The 15,251-nt window shown below is 33.5% G+C and overlaps 2 protein-coding genes and 1 long non-coding RNA gene across 3 annotated transcripts; all 3 read right to left on the reverse strand.

Annotated features, from left to right (window-relative positions):
* Positions 1–3,403: 3,403 nt before the first annotated feature.
* LOC124439975 lies at positions 3,404–4,008 on the reverse strand. The gene is made up of 2 exons (XR_006946515.1): positions 3,750–4,008; positions 3,404–3,684 (listed from the first exon to the last, which is right to left on the reverse strand). It is a non-coding gene; the product is annotated as an uncharacterized LOC124439975 (long non-coding RNA).
* A 144-nt stretch (positions 4,009–4,152) lies between these two features.
* Positions 4,153–9,591, reverse strand: LOC124439964 (cubilin-like). Its single transcript, XM_046990275.1, has 9 exons — positions 9,571–9,591; positions 9,006–9,368; positions 8,422–8,787; positions 7,718–7,963; positions 6,873–6,923; positions 6,157–6,525; positions 5,555–5,911; positions 5,173–5,301; positions 4,153–4,889 (listed from the first exon to the last, which is right to left on the reverse strand). Exons 2-9 carry the CDS (start codon positions 9,301–9,303, stop codon positions 4,510–4,512), a joined length of 2,196 nt encoding a protein of 731 aa, XP_046846231.1. The 5' UTR covers positions 9,304–9,368; positions 9,571–9,591; the 3' UTR covers positions 4,153–4,509.
* A 19-nt stretch (positions 9,592–9,610) lies between these two features.
* Positions 9,611–13,046, reverse strand: LOC124433368. The gene is made up of 3 exons (XM_046983131.1): positions 12,949–13,046; positions 11,622–11,873; positions 9,611–9,975 (listed from the first exon to the last, which is right to left on the reverse strand). The coding sequence occupies exons 1-3, from the start codon at positions 13,013–13,015 to the stop codon at positions 9,611–9,613; spliced, it is 684 nt and encodes a 227-aa protein (XP_046839087.1). The 5' UTR covers positions 13,016–13,046.
* Between the last annotated feature and the right edge of the window lie 2,205 nt (positions 13,047–15,251).

The following is a 15,251-nucleotide window of genomic DNA, read 5'->3' on the forward strand; positions in this document are numbered from 1 at the left end:
CTAGCTTGCTTTCACTTACAACAGAGCAGTTGGCAGTTCCTGGGACTGTCATGTATTGAACAAAGAAATATCAGTAGTTTACTTATCTTTGTACGTAAGTGTCATAAAATGAACCAACTGAGCAGTATGATACAATTTTTGTCAGAAGTCATTAGTTGCATGTTAATAATGTGATGCAATTTAGACATTTGTATTTATAAAATTGTATTGCCATTGGAAACAACTGGTATCATAGATGGTGTTGTAGCTATAGCATAATAAAAACATATACTATAACTAAGTATGATAAGCATAAAAGTCACATATGTTTTATTCACAGCTATATCTTATAATAATCTCAGTCATAGCCAGCATTTTTATTTGCTCATGCTATCTCAATCTTGCTGTGTTCACTCACTGTAAAAAAAACAATAGATTTCTAATGAAATGAGCAATGATGCACTGAAATTTACATAGCAAGTGTAAAACATTCATTCTGGATATGCCACCACGATGACATCCATATCAAATATTTCATAAGATAATATATAAATTTAATGAACACGTTAGCTCTGGTAAAAAAATACTTTATACAGAGCTTTATAACTCTCTCAAATAGTATTGCAACAGTATCTTGGGTTATGTGTTTGAATGTAATTATGTCAGATTTTGAAATAACCACTGTTAATATAACAAGCTTCTGAACATAAGTTCCTTCTCTTTCGTTGAACCACTTAGCTGTAAGATCTCATCAGTATAGCCAATGCTCCTGGATAAAATTACTTGAGATGAGGTAAGTTTCCTTCAGTTAAGTTTACTAACTTTAATAGCTTCAATAAGATCTTGTCAGTAGATAATAGTGCTGCAGTGTTATGTATCTCCTTGCTCCTCTTTTCATTCATTCAAAGTCGGATGGCTTTTCTAAACCGTGTTTGAATCTCACATATCAGTACGAGTACAGTGGGAGTGCTGTCTCGAATAAGTCGCTTTTTTGTCAGAAATATTCAGATTGATTCCCCAATCTTTCTGTAAATTGTCAACATGACATATTCCGATGCGCAACAAATCAGTATGGGAGTTAAAGCTGGAAAAATCTGTTTCTCTTAGTGGACAAACGACTTGAGACAACAACGACCAATTTACACAATATTTCGAAAGCGATATTTTCACCCGTATTTCAATTATAACTGTCCAATATGGTTTCAAAACACTTGAAATAAAGATTTGTTTCCAATAAAACTTCATCGGAAGTGTTTGAAAACAATGAGAAGAAGTAAATTGCGAAAAACATCAATTGCCCTATAGTGACTCTATGTTTTTTGCCCGGTTCCCACGCCATCTTGGATTTATCATGGATGTCACGCAATATGGCGGCTCGTCAGTAATCTAGACCTACTATATCTATGGTTTTTAGGTACTGATGTGGGTGATGTGATATGTGAGGCAAATCTTCGTAAATTTGCTTTTATATTAGTTTAATTGATTATTACACATGGTGTCCTACGGAAGTTAGTGAGAGCAAATTTTTGCGCATTTTCAAAGGTAAGTTTAATTATAATATGTTAGTTTTGAGATATATAAAAATATTAATTGATTAAATTATTGGTCCTCGTCATATTTAAGCAATTATTTTATTAAAAGCGCGATCGGCCCACATAGATTTTCTAATGTATAATGTTGTTGCCATATGGCAACAATGGGCAGATTAATCTCTGGAAGATGTCACTGTAGAAATAGTGTTAATTGAATATAAACTAAGCATTTCCTTTCTATAACTGATGTTTTTATTCTTTTTTAAGAGAGTTATGGATTTGACTGAAGCAGTAGAGCTCATTTTTTGTCCTAATGGTGAAATATCAGATGTAAGCGACATTGATGATGGTGATGATGAGGTATCTCTGGCAATATTCTACTCAGACTTACCAAAAATTTGGCAGATCACAAAGATTACAAGATGTATTTCAACAACTGGTTTGCATCAGTGCAGTTGGTAGAAATGTTAAAAGAAAGAGGCATTTGGGCAGTTGGCACTATTCGCAAGGATCGAATGGCAGGTTGTCAACTGAAATCAGACAAAGAATTTCTTTGTGAAGATTTCTGAAATGAAGAATTTCTGAAATGAAGAAAGATGGGCGAGGAAGCTATGATAACAAGTCTAATGATAAAGGTGTCACAATTGTTAAGTGGTATGACAGCAAGCCAATACATATTGTGTCATCCCATTATGGTCCTGAACCACTTGGAATATGCAAGCGATACTGTGGTAAAGCAAAGAAGAAAATTGATGTCGTTCGACCTTATGTTGTACTGGAGTACAATGCCCATATGGGAGGAGTTGACTTGGCAGACATGCTTATTGAACTATATTGCATCAATTTACAGTCAAAGAAATGGTACATGAGAATAGTTTTGTATTGTTTGAATGCTGCATTGGTGAATGGCTGGCTATTGTACCAGCAACATGCAAAACAACACAAAAGAATCAAAAGTCATTGTTGACCTTGAGAGAATTTCAAGCACAGATTGCTTCTTCCATGACAAAAAAGGGAAACGAACTACAAACGAAGCATGGTCGACCATCTAACTCTCCCAGCCAGCCAATTCAAAACAAGAAACTAAAAGCATCTACACCAAACCCAACCAATGATGTACGATATGACAGTTTTTCCCATTGGCCCATACAAATTCAAAATAAATTGCGCTGCAAAAACTGCATTAAAGGCTATACCAGAATAAAATGCATCAAATGTGAAGTGCCTTTGTGTTTGAATAACAACAATAATTGCTTTTTGAAGTATCACAAAAAGTAAAATTGTTATAGTTGTAAATATTTCTTACTTGTAGTATTGCTACTTTGTACATATTTTTTCCTTTTACTTGGAGTAAATGGGAACCTCACTGTCAATTGTATTTTTAGTTAATTTTATGGATTTTAATACAGGTAAAATAATTATAACACTTCAATGTCAATCAATAAACATGAGTTTTAAGTATAGAGCTATGTCACTATACTCCCAATGTTGCCATTTGGCAAAAAAAATTATTATTCCATGAAAATATAAATTTTTAGACTAGCAATGAAATTCATGACATATTTAACATTATATCTATGCATATGTAGCGCAAAAAATTTTTTTTGGCAACGGCTAATAATTTGGGAATGAAAGGGTTAGTAAAATCATGGCTTTGAAGGGGGCCAATTTCATATATTCATGACATGACGTAACCGAAATGCATCAAGATATAATACATGCCAACTACTATAGGCAGGTCCATCAAAAAGTTTGCCAAAGTCAAGCCGTACACCACAACTGCAGGACTGGACATTGTATACGGAAGCAACAATGTATTATCACGCATATCTCTCACAAAGATTGCAAACCAAAACTTCTGCATATTTGTATCAAAAATACACAACTCAAAATTCATTTATGTGTACATAAGCACAAACAACATATCTTGCATGTATTTATTCAAGTTATGCACCACTTTTTACATTAAGCAGATTTACATTCAAAATTCAACAAAGTTGCAGTTTTCCACATTTGTAGGTAATAATAATTGTATATAACAACTAGGAAGAAGACGTTCACAAAACTGAATGTCTACCAGGATTCTTACTAGAACGTTTGTACGAACTGAGAACAAACGCCATTCACAATATTGTCATGAAAAGACCACTGGCATATGAAATGAGACTGGCACCTGAACAAAGTCCAAGATGTTATATGTAATTAAAATTTATAAGAATTAAATGATAAAATTAATACCTGATGTGATTAAAGCCGCGTTGAAGAACTAGTGAAATGTTTGATTTATTTTATTAAAGATCACAACATGTAGTGACATAGTTGATAAGCGAAAAATTGACAAACTCAATTCAGTATTAAAATTCATCTTTTATGTAAATCAAAACGAGTCGCTGTTTGGATGTAATATGTAACTAAACACAATGAACGCGTGCGCTGATTGGTCTCGAGCTGTGTTGCATTAGCCTGTGCAAAACACATCTGAGCTCAACCAATTAAATCAATCATAACAATCAATCAATCAAAGACAATTTGCAAATCGATCATGAATACATTTTAGATGAAAAATTAAAAAGTTTACTTTAAATTTGTCTGTTTTGCATTATTGTTATTTTATAAAGAAATAAAAGATGTTTTCATGTTTGCACTAGTTTATGCAAACTTTGGAAAAGTTTGTTAGTCTCGAGTTCCCAAAGGTCTCCTCGGTTTGCATAAGCCGGTAAAAACACAGCAAACATCTTTTATTTTTTAAATAAACGTTCTTGTAAACCGTGTTTGGATTACAACCCTTAATAATTATGTTACATAAGAATAAGCCAATATTATGAAAGAAATATTCTCTCGACATATATAAACATCATTCTGATCTGTTCTTTACGCATATGAATATGTTTGAACGTGCTTACTATACGTTACTATTACATGACTTTTACCTTCTCATCCCTCATATTTCATCGAGTGAATACACTGAATGACTTTTTCAAAATCGTCAACACAATGTTCATTCCGTGGTAGTTGACTTCTCTTGCAGATTAAAACCATCATTACTTTTTTTAAACCTACTACTTTGTAACGTGTGCTTGTCGTAATTTTCAGGGGGAACGTGCTTTTTTTGATGAATCAATGGCTGATAATGTGGTTCAATCACTGCAACGTAGTCCAATTTATCTGATTTACCTTCATTGTCTTCATTCTGTGACGGAAGCTCGGGAAGAGGAACGTTAACTTTATTAATGGTTCGATAACGCTTCTGTTCACTTGAGTCTGGAGTACCGTTGGGAGTGTTGCCGATTAGATCGGGTGGTGCTTCGTATATGTGGTTTCCATCGTCATCTTGTACTTTATTCTTTAGCTGAATTTGCGGCAAATGATTTTCTTTCTCTAGAAAAATGATCGGATGCAATGAAGTATAAAAATATCACAATCAATAAAAGACATTTTTCAAAACATTAAGAATTCAGTACTGAGAATTATATTCTTCTTTCCATTTAGCCAAACCATAATTTTCTTAAAAATATTCAATCATAAACCGAAATGTAGAATCAATCAATGGTAAATTTTTTAAGCCTCCCAAAATATGAATAGAAAATTAATATTAAAACATTTGAGTTTGAATAGTTCCTCATATCCAGCAAACATAATCTCGTAAAATATAATATCTTACTTTGTTTTGATTTACGGAAGCAAACAACAACAACAATAATAATAACAAACACAACAACCACAGATACTCCAGCAATAACACCGACAATAGTTGACTCATCAGATGAAGATTTTGGTGACGGTAGTGGTTCTACAGAAAATAATGAAGTGTTACATTATAATGTCTGTATCATATGTTAACCATAATTACACTTATTTATTCACCAAAAGATTCAAAAATACAAAACTACTTTACACCGATTTGTTTAATATTTTACTACTGTTTACTACTTCACAACGCTTTAAACATAAACTTTGTTTAATTTCAAATACTAATTTGAAAACGTTAACGTACTTTTTTACAAAATGTGAGAATTAAAATAAATCCTATTACTTATACACACCTGTTGGTACTTGTTGATTCTTGTACTCCAAAACAAAACCTGATTCTTTCAAATTTGAAAATTTCTCATATTGTAATAAAATATAAATATTATTGGTCGATGACAACAATGTAGTGTTGTTATCGATATTGTTGCTGTGACGAAAAAATCTTCCCAGGACATGCGCACTGGAGTTCATTCCATCGTAAATAGTGAGAACGTCATTTCCAATATTTAAGGTATTAATATTCAAAATAATTATATCATCTAAATCAACAGTTATTAACCAAGAACAATTAGAGCGACGAGGATAACCAACAGGACTGTCAACTGGTGATTTTATGGTTCCAGAATTAACAATGACGTCATGATGGCAGTCTAGTATCAAAAAATCGCAAAAATTCACAGTTACAAATTCTGCTGTTATCACGATGCGATTTCAATGCAACACTATGTGAGAACAGTTTGAGCAATTTAAATTTTTTGTTCTACAATTCAAAAAGTTTTTAGTGTTCATATTATTCGTAAAATGAGTACATTAAAGTGGTCATGAGCAATGCGAAAAAACGCGGATGAAACCATGAATGATAAATTCAATAAATAAAACCATAACAAAATCAAACCTTCAAAAAAACGTTGAGCACTGTATTGCCCACGAAAGGCAAACACAATTTTTGGATTTGACCCATAGCTACCAGAGTTACCCACGATAAACAAATGGCTTGTTAAAGTACGTATTTCCATTCCTGCAGTTGCGTTTTCTCCACAATATTTACCAAGTAATGGAGAGGTATCATTTGGACCATTGTAAATATTGAGGTATGTATCGTTGCACTGTGGGATATTCAGTATCGAGAATTTCAATGAGATAACAAACGTTTCTGCTACAGTAATTAGCCATGAACAATATTGAGAGTGCGGACCCACATCGTTTTGTGCAATGTTGTGGGAAGATATAGAACCATTGGGACCACTAACTAAATCACGACAATCTAAGTTATGAAAAAGAATGCAAGTAGGATTATGAAACAGCAACATTGATTTGGACCATTCAAAAAAGGACAATATTATTATTCAGAGACATATGTGATTTGAAAAATGTAAGAAGAAATAAGACTTTGAATTGCATGCAAAATACTAATGCAATAAATTGTTTAATACATCAAAATTATAATCAAAATCTTTATTTAGTATGAAGCATTAATGTATTTCATACATACTAATGTATTAAAATTTGTAAATGTAGTAACTAAACGGCCTCCTGGAAAGCAGATGCCTATATGAGCCATGAAGAGCTACCGTTTTTAAATATTTTTGAGTGAAATAAAAAAATACTTACCTACATAGTAACAATAGTATAATTTGGTGCGACCTGAACTGTCTGATTTATCTAGGAACACACAATTTCCAGAAAAACGATCATTATTTTTACTTTCTGCCGTATTAAATAAAATATACTCCATTTGACTTGTTGCCCATTTTACCATTTGACATTTGGGAGATGACACTGAATTAGATGTCAGCAAATAAAAGGTTTGCTACCGGCAGATTAATGGAATCATACCAGTTTCCATTTGTTTGACAACAATAATGAATAACAGTGTCTTTATCATAGGTGCCAAAAGGTAACTGTCCTCCCAGGTCATTTCTATTGTTTCTATCTTCATCATCCAATCTTACAAATCCAGAACTAAGACCATCAGGACAAGTGTTGCTCGACTTATAGAGACAATACAAACCTTTGAAAAATTATAAAATGTATGTGAATTGATTGATATCTGTATGACGGAATTATTATGATTAGGATAACTGTAATTTAAGATGTTATAGAATTGATGGCTATGGTGATCGGTTTATATTTAAATATATTTTTCTGAAGATAGCCATAACATTTAGAGAGAAAGGTAGAGCAAACCATGAACAATAAATTCTTTCTCAGTTTTTGACAAATTTTATCACAAAAGATCATAAAACGAACAATTTATTTTGAAGTATGTCATATGGGAATTTTCATGATATGAATGGTCGCCCGTTATAAACAAAATACATGTGAAGTCCAGCTTTGTCTTTTAAGTATGACAATATGCTCAATATGCACTTGTTCTTGCTGTCTTCATCCCTTCATAGATCAGAGACGAAGGCAAAACTATAAAAAAATGACAAAAACCTTTGGGCCTCACTAACCTTTAGGCCAAGGTCTTGTTTCTTTGTTCATTTGATTCAACATACAAAATGTTCGATTGATATCAAATCTTTCATTTCTAATTGGAAAGGTAACAGCCATGTGATTTTCAGGTGACGCTATTGAACGTAATTCCTCATCTTCCATATCTTGAAACCTCCATCCCTCACGCCATCCACTTTTCGCATCACCAGGACATCCTGTTATAGCTTTCGGTAGACCAAAGTTGCCAGTTGGCCATTCATTTTCTGTGAAAGAAAACAATTAAGATGAACTACATTTTATATCCAGTTCTTAGCTTTATTTACCAAACAATGCCAGCGAGTTCAGAGTTTATATGAGAGTTTTCCCTTTTCAGGCCGTTTGTAATTTTAAAAGTGCTGAAGTTTTCATCAATTTATTGAAATTTTACTTAAGTACTTAAGTACGTGAAAACAATATCAATATAATTTGCAGGAATTCTTTACAATGACGCCACGTACAAATATATTGTCTCTCAGTTTTGTATCATCACAGGGTAGCTTTTGGCTCTTTTTTTGTGTCTGAAAAGAATTTTAATCGTGTACACTGACTGATATATGAAATGGGTGTTAGACTAAATAAAACATAAACTTTCGAATGAGCAGCATGCTGGGAGCTCTCTGAGATTCAATTTCCTGCTAAACCATTCGTATCGCATATACATATGTTTTGCATAAAAACAAACCTTTAGACAAATAATGAGCAATATAATGTGCTTGAAATCTAAACACATTTCTTGGATAAGATCCATTGCCACCATAGTTTCCCACGATCAACAAATAGTTTGTTGAAGAACTTATTTCCATGCCTGCACTTGCATTTTCTCCACAATATTTGCCAAGTAGAGGGGCATCATTTGGACCATTGTAAATAGAAAGAAATGCATCGTTGCATTGTGGGATATGTAATATAGAAAATTTCAATGAGATGACAAATGCTTTTTCTACAATAATCAGCCATGAACAATATTGAAAGTTTAGATCAGTTTCGTTTTGGGTTATATCGTGTGAAGATATTGAGCCACTTTGAGCAGTGTATGTGCGAGTACAGCCTAAAGTAAATAAAAAAACTTTACTATTAAAAAATATCGGAAAATCAGTAGAAGAAACGCACTACAAAAGTTAAATAACTGCATATTCAGCAATGTGTAGAGTTAAATTAAGTACGAAATAACAAAGTAATATGATTATCATCATATAAATATGCTTCATTAATTTGTAATGGCCTCGCAAATATTTCATAGTCAATAAATGTTTTATAACAACAAACCTAAAAGCTGAGCTTTGTAATATGCTTGAAAGGCAAACAGACTTTTTGGATGGGAGCCATAGCTACCAGAGTTACCCACAATAAACAAATGGTTTGTTGAAGAACGTATTTCCATTCCTGCAGTTGCATTTTCTCCACAATATTTACCAAGTAGAGGAGAGGTATCATTTGGGCCATTGTAAATATTGAGAAATGTATCGTTGCACTGTGGGATATTTAATTTCGAGAATTTCATGGAAACGACAAATGTTTTTGCTGTAGTAATAAGCCACGAACAATATTGAGAGTGTGGATCCATATCGTTTTTGGCTGTCTGATGCGATGAAATTCGACCACTGAGACCAGTGATAGAAACCCGACAGTCTAAAGAAAAAGCGTTTCTTTCTTGCCAGTAGACAAAGAGGCATCCTTGTTGAAAGTTAGAAATAAAATATTTTTAGCTGTATACAACCGATACCATAGCTATATGGTCATTTCACGATTTATCGTGACGAATAACAAACATGATTATAGAACTTTAAATTCATGTTTTCTACATGGAATTAAAGAAAATAGAGACCATTACCTTTGTAATAACAATAGTAGAACTTTTGCGACCAGAACTATCAAAGTTTCAACAAAACATGATTTCCAGAAAGATTATCACTATTGTTGTCATCCTCCGTATCAAATAAAATATACTCCATTTGACTTGTTGCCCATTTTACCATTTGACATTTGGGAGATGACAATGAATTGGATGTCAACAAGTAAAAAGGTTTCATAACTGGCAATTCAATGGAATCATACCAGTTTCCATTTGTTCGACAGCAATAATTAATAGTAGTGTCTCTATCATAAGTGCCGTCAGGTAACTGTCCTCCTCGATCATTGACTCTTCTTGGCCAATCATCTTCATCGTCCCATTTCACAGAACCAGAACTCATACCATTTGGACAAGCATTATTTGACTTGTAAACACAATATGCACCTTGAAAAGTAAACGTAAATAGGTAAGCTTAACATTACAAATTTTAGTGGTCAGGATTCAGTTTTTCCTACATGTGTGTGCAAATTGCAATCGAAAAATCTATAATGAACTGTGGCAAAGGCCGACTTGAACTATAACACTCGTACGATGAAATCTTTCAGCAAAATTTTCATTCATTGCTTTAAAAACTTAATTCTATTTAATTAGTGTTCACTTTTTTTTCAGTGAATGAGCAAAATAGTTGCAGAGACTGTACTAATGGTAATACTTGTCTAGGATAGTAACGCATAAAAAATGAGTTTTCCTTGCGCGAAACCTTTGCAAGCAAAGCAAATTGTGTTTTTTTTTAACAGTTGCAAATGCTAAAACAAATATATTTGTCGTAGATCGTTATATTTTAGATTTTACATCAGCCAAATGTCGCCTTATCATTTGCTTAAAGGGAACTGTTGCTTAAAAAACATTACGTGCAAAAAACCCAATATTATTATTGTGCAGGTGAACACTTAAGCCCCGCCCACACGTACACGAATATTTTCGTATCCGCAACAAAAAAATTGCGGATAAGCCTTTTAAATCCGCTCTCTAGAGTAAAATTTTCGTATCTGCAAACAATTTGGATTCGTGTGGACGGTAAATCCGGATATTTTTGACCACGATTGCCTGATATTTGCTTCGGATTGATTCCAATCGACATTCTCCATAGCGTTGGATGTTTTGAATTTGAGTGTGACTTTAAGTTAGAGTTCAACCTCATCATCAGTCCAAATGAAAGAGTCCGTCTTGCTCTCTCAATTTATCTCGATTTCTCTCCCAATTATGACATATATATTCATCAAACAAAACCGAACAACTTTTGCACACCGACTGAGTTCAAAATTGTCAACCAATTTACCGCCAATTTGCAACAATTTCAAAATATGTGCGGGAAACGGACAGCGCAAGTCTTGGGAACTATAGTAAATTTGGATAATATCAAGCTACTTGCGGACGCAGAAACATTTTTATGCGCAACCTGATCCGCAACAAAAACTCTACGGCTAGAAATATATCCGAATACGTGTTGATGGGGCTTTATCATGTAAGCATTAGTCATAAATAATCGAAGGGATATCCGCTCAAAATCCACTTCATCATTAAGGCATATGTGCAAAATTATAGAATGATTCTGATTGTATAAATAATTTTCAATGCGTTTTGATTCGTCGAAACCAGTCGCATGGTCGCAGGTGAAATTGGTTTGCCTTGATATTCAACATTCCTGAACGTCTAACCATATTTCCATTTGATCAACGTGAAAAAAATCAGCTGTTCTTTCGACGATTAAAGATTCCATTTGATCAGACCGACGTGCGTCTCTTTGACGAAAGATCAGTTTTGCTAAAACATATTACCTATATTTCGTTTCTATATTCAGCTATGATTCTCGTTGGGCCTTTCGAGGTATTAGTTATCCATTTCAGACCACGACTAGGTCAACCATCATATATATAAATGGATAGTAACAAAGCCCACAACTTTAACCTAATTGCACGCATACAAAATGTGAAAATATTCTGGAAGTAATCATTGCATTACATCTATATCTTGTGAAACCAAACTATAAGTGCAATTATTATGGAAAATAAACCAACACTAGGCCTTACCCCGTGGCCAAGACTTCGAATTGTTGCTTATTTGATCCAACATACAAAATTTTCGTTCAATATCCATTTTTGATAGTCTAAACGTAACAGCAAAGTGGTTCTTCAATGATGCCTTTGAACGAAGGTCATGATTTTTATCATCATTCTCCATATCCTGCAACCTCCATCCCTCACGCCAACCACTTTTCAAGTCACCAGGACATCCAGAATACGTACTTGGCAAGCCAAAACTGCTGTTAGGCCATTGAATACCTGTAAAACGCAAGATTTATGTCATAGATTATTGTTTTGCCTACTATATTGTGTGAGTCATATAATAATCGAGTATATACTTAAATATATATTTATTAACGACGGTGAAATGTTACGTAACGCAAACCTTAACTCAACTTATCGCTTACGAGCATAACGACTGCGCAAAGCAGTACACAGCCGAAACGTATCGAAACGAAACTAATCCTTAAATCAGGTTAGGCTCTTTATGGTGCATGACTGAGCCGTAGTCATTAATTCAAAACGACTGAAAATATGTATACTTGTTAGTAGACCTCGTTACCAACAATTTGACTAAAATTTCATTCCGTCTTTTGTGTTGATTAAATTTGTGGGCATTATGTAAAAGCTCTATTTATTTGCGCAAACATTCCCTTCGTTCCGCGTAATTATATCGCTTCCATTCAATCTGTTACTCACACTTGCACTAACACGTCGAATTTATATTAACGATAGTGACCGACACATGCGCTCGAAGTCATCTATATCTTTTTGCGTACATATATAATGTGTTTGAAATATCGCTTTCCTATTTTGATAGCTTTCCTCTTGTCAGGTCATTTGAATGAAATAAAGTTAGTTTATGGTGTTTGAACACATTTTCAAAATATTCAAATTCTGCACTGTTGTCTCAAGAACAATACTAACTGGACCGTTGGCCTTTTTTTGAACCATATTTTTCCCTTTAGGATTGTGTTAAAATATTGTTGAATTGAGAGGGACTCGTAGTTTTCCTGATTGGATAACCATACACAAAAAAAATCTTATTTGAAATTGTCACTGCTACGAGATATCATTAGTGACTTCATGGTCGACTGGCGAAATGTTAATATGAAATTATTTTACTTTAAATATAGTCGAATTTTAATGGTGCTGGTTGTCAATAAAACTCCTCTATTGTTGAATCAAAATCAGAAATTGAAACTCCGTGCACTTCAAGCAATGCTCAGTAAGATGGTTATACCAAGTTGATGTCTATGTTTTAATGTATTATTTTACAATAATTTGTATTTTGGGTATTCCATAGACAATATTAAACAAATGAAGGACTCACCTGTTGAAATTGTAATGCACCATCCGAGAATCAAATAGGTAACAAGTAAAATGAACGCATTTGCCATTAGGAGATATTCTTCTTTGCACTTATCATAATTTAGTTTGGTGACAATGACGTGCTTGCTTTACAATTGCCATTTTTGCATAATTAACTCAAAAGTGTTGCCGAATCGAAATCCGTCTAAAAATTGCACAGTGATGCTTGTCGTACCCGATTATGCACATACATTTTTGTGACATATGAAATTCATAATCACAATGTTTACACCATTCAAAACATTGTCGTGATACAAAGACGAGCATTAGATCGGATAGACAAGGTTTTCAAATAAACAGTAATAATAGAGGGCTTTGGTAATAATGCGATTCACTATTTTTTACGGCATCGTCCGACGCATGCACATCTGTAATGACGTCATAAAAATGCAAACAATATTGAAGGCTTGGACATTGAGATGTTTTTATGAACTCACGCAACGGAGCAATTGTAGCTACGAGCCTACGAAGCAAGCGTTGTGTTCGAAGAACATAATGTAAATATGATTCGAGATATCCCAAAATGTTTAGAAAAATGCGCAAAAAAGCTACAGGCGGCTATATCATGATTTTTGCACGTAATATAGCCATATTCAATGTAATTTACATGCAAAGTCAACGGCATTGCAATGCTATTGACTTTTTTTATTAACTACATTTTGTAAACTAACACCACTCTGGGTTTTCCTCCTTACAGCTTTGAACAAACGTTTCAGTTCTTCAAACAAGTCTAGCCGCATCCTTCTCGTCGTTCTCAAAATGCTCAAGGGCTTCAACAGAATAACTAAATCTTCCCATTAACAACTTGACATCCTCTTTGTCCACAAATATCGAACAAATATTAGTAAGATAGTTCTTACTACCCTAATATTACCTACAAGCACATACCTCCTCAGAACAGTGAAAGTGTGCATTAAGTCGAATAATACCCTTACTCTGGGTATGTGCTTGGTCATTATTTTCAATCTACTACGAATTCGGGCATTATGACAAGACGGCATTCTGGCCATGGGAATTTTTCAATCTAAGTGGGGTACTGTATTTTTTCTTCGGCAACTACATGTAGGCTGCATCAGTGTTGATGCAGACAAAAAAAATGGACATTCTGTATTGTAATGGCCTTAACTGCTAACATTTTTAGAATTCAGTCAGTACATTATTAGTCATGCCAGCATGCAGCTCTCTTTACTCTCCCCTGTTTGAATGATACGCTCATGTTATTTTGGTATCTGAGTATCACCTGGGTATATTTTAGGAGTTCATTGCCAATATTAATTCATCATGTTTGCCTGGGAAATTTAATTCCCAGTTAAATATCCAATCAAACAACTAGTGGTAAAATTGTTTGCGCTTCTATTGTTGTAAATATATATCATAACCACAAGGCTCTAATCTTAGGTCGGTTTGATCTTGCTGTATAGAAACGATCTACCGACATCATCTTCAGCAAGTATGTTTGCAGACAATACAATCATTTAAACAAATGGCCGGGCAAATGAGAAAATGTACATTAATGGTTACTTGAAACTACAAACTTACACAATAAACAAAGAGTACACGATTATCAGCTTAAGATTCGAGTTTCAAATTTATTATATTGAATTACGTGCATAAACCATTTAAATTTAAAAGCAACTAACTATTCTTTGCACTTACAGAATAAAAAACAATGTTCTTTTATAAGCTTCAAACGATCCAAATCCAAATAGATACTATCATAAAATTGTGTATCTTATACTTGTACAGTTGAAATGACAAGCTTCAGATATAAGTTTGCGTTATTATTCTCGATCTTATTTTTAAAATATACGATGAAATTTAGTTGGAAGATTTTTTAGTAAGACTTTCGTTTTTGCATTATTCTTAGCGGTGTGTATCCATTGAAAGTTTAAAAAATGTCGTGAGGTGTAATCCTTAATCGCACACTCGTTTTCCGTCCGTCAAATCAATCTTTAGTACAATATAAACGTTCTTGTAAACCGTTTTTGGATTACAACCCTTAAAAATTATGTCACATGGACAAGTACAAGCCAATATTATGAAAGAAATATTCTCTCGACATATATAAACATCGTTCTGATCTGTTCTTTACATACATGAATATGTTTGAACGTGCTTACTATACGTTATTGTAACATTATCGTTTCATCTCATCCCTGATATTTTCATCAAGAATACACTCAATGATTTTTAAAATTATCAACTCAATGTTTATTCTGTGGTAGTCGACTTCTCTAGATCAGAACCATCATTACTTTTTAAAGC

The sequence above is a fragment of the Xenia sp. Carnegie-2017 genome, unplaced genomic scaffold (assembly GCF_021976095.1).
Source record: "Xenia sp. Carnegie-2017 unplaced genomic scaffold, XeniaSp_v1 HiC_scaffold_1, whole genome shotgun sequence".
Taxonomy (NCBI): domain Eukaryota; kingdom Metazoa; phylum Cnidaria; class Anthozoa; order Malacalcyonacea; family Xeniidae; genus Xenia; species Xenia sp. Carnegie-2017.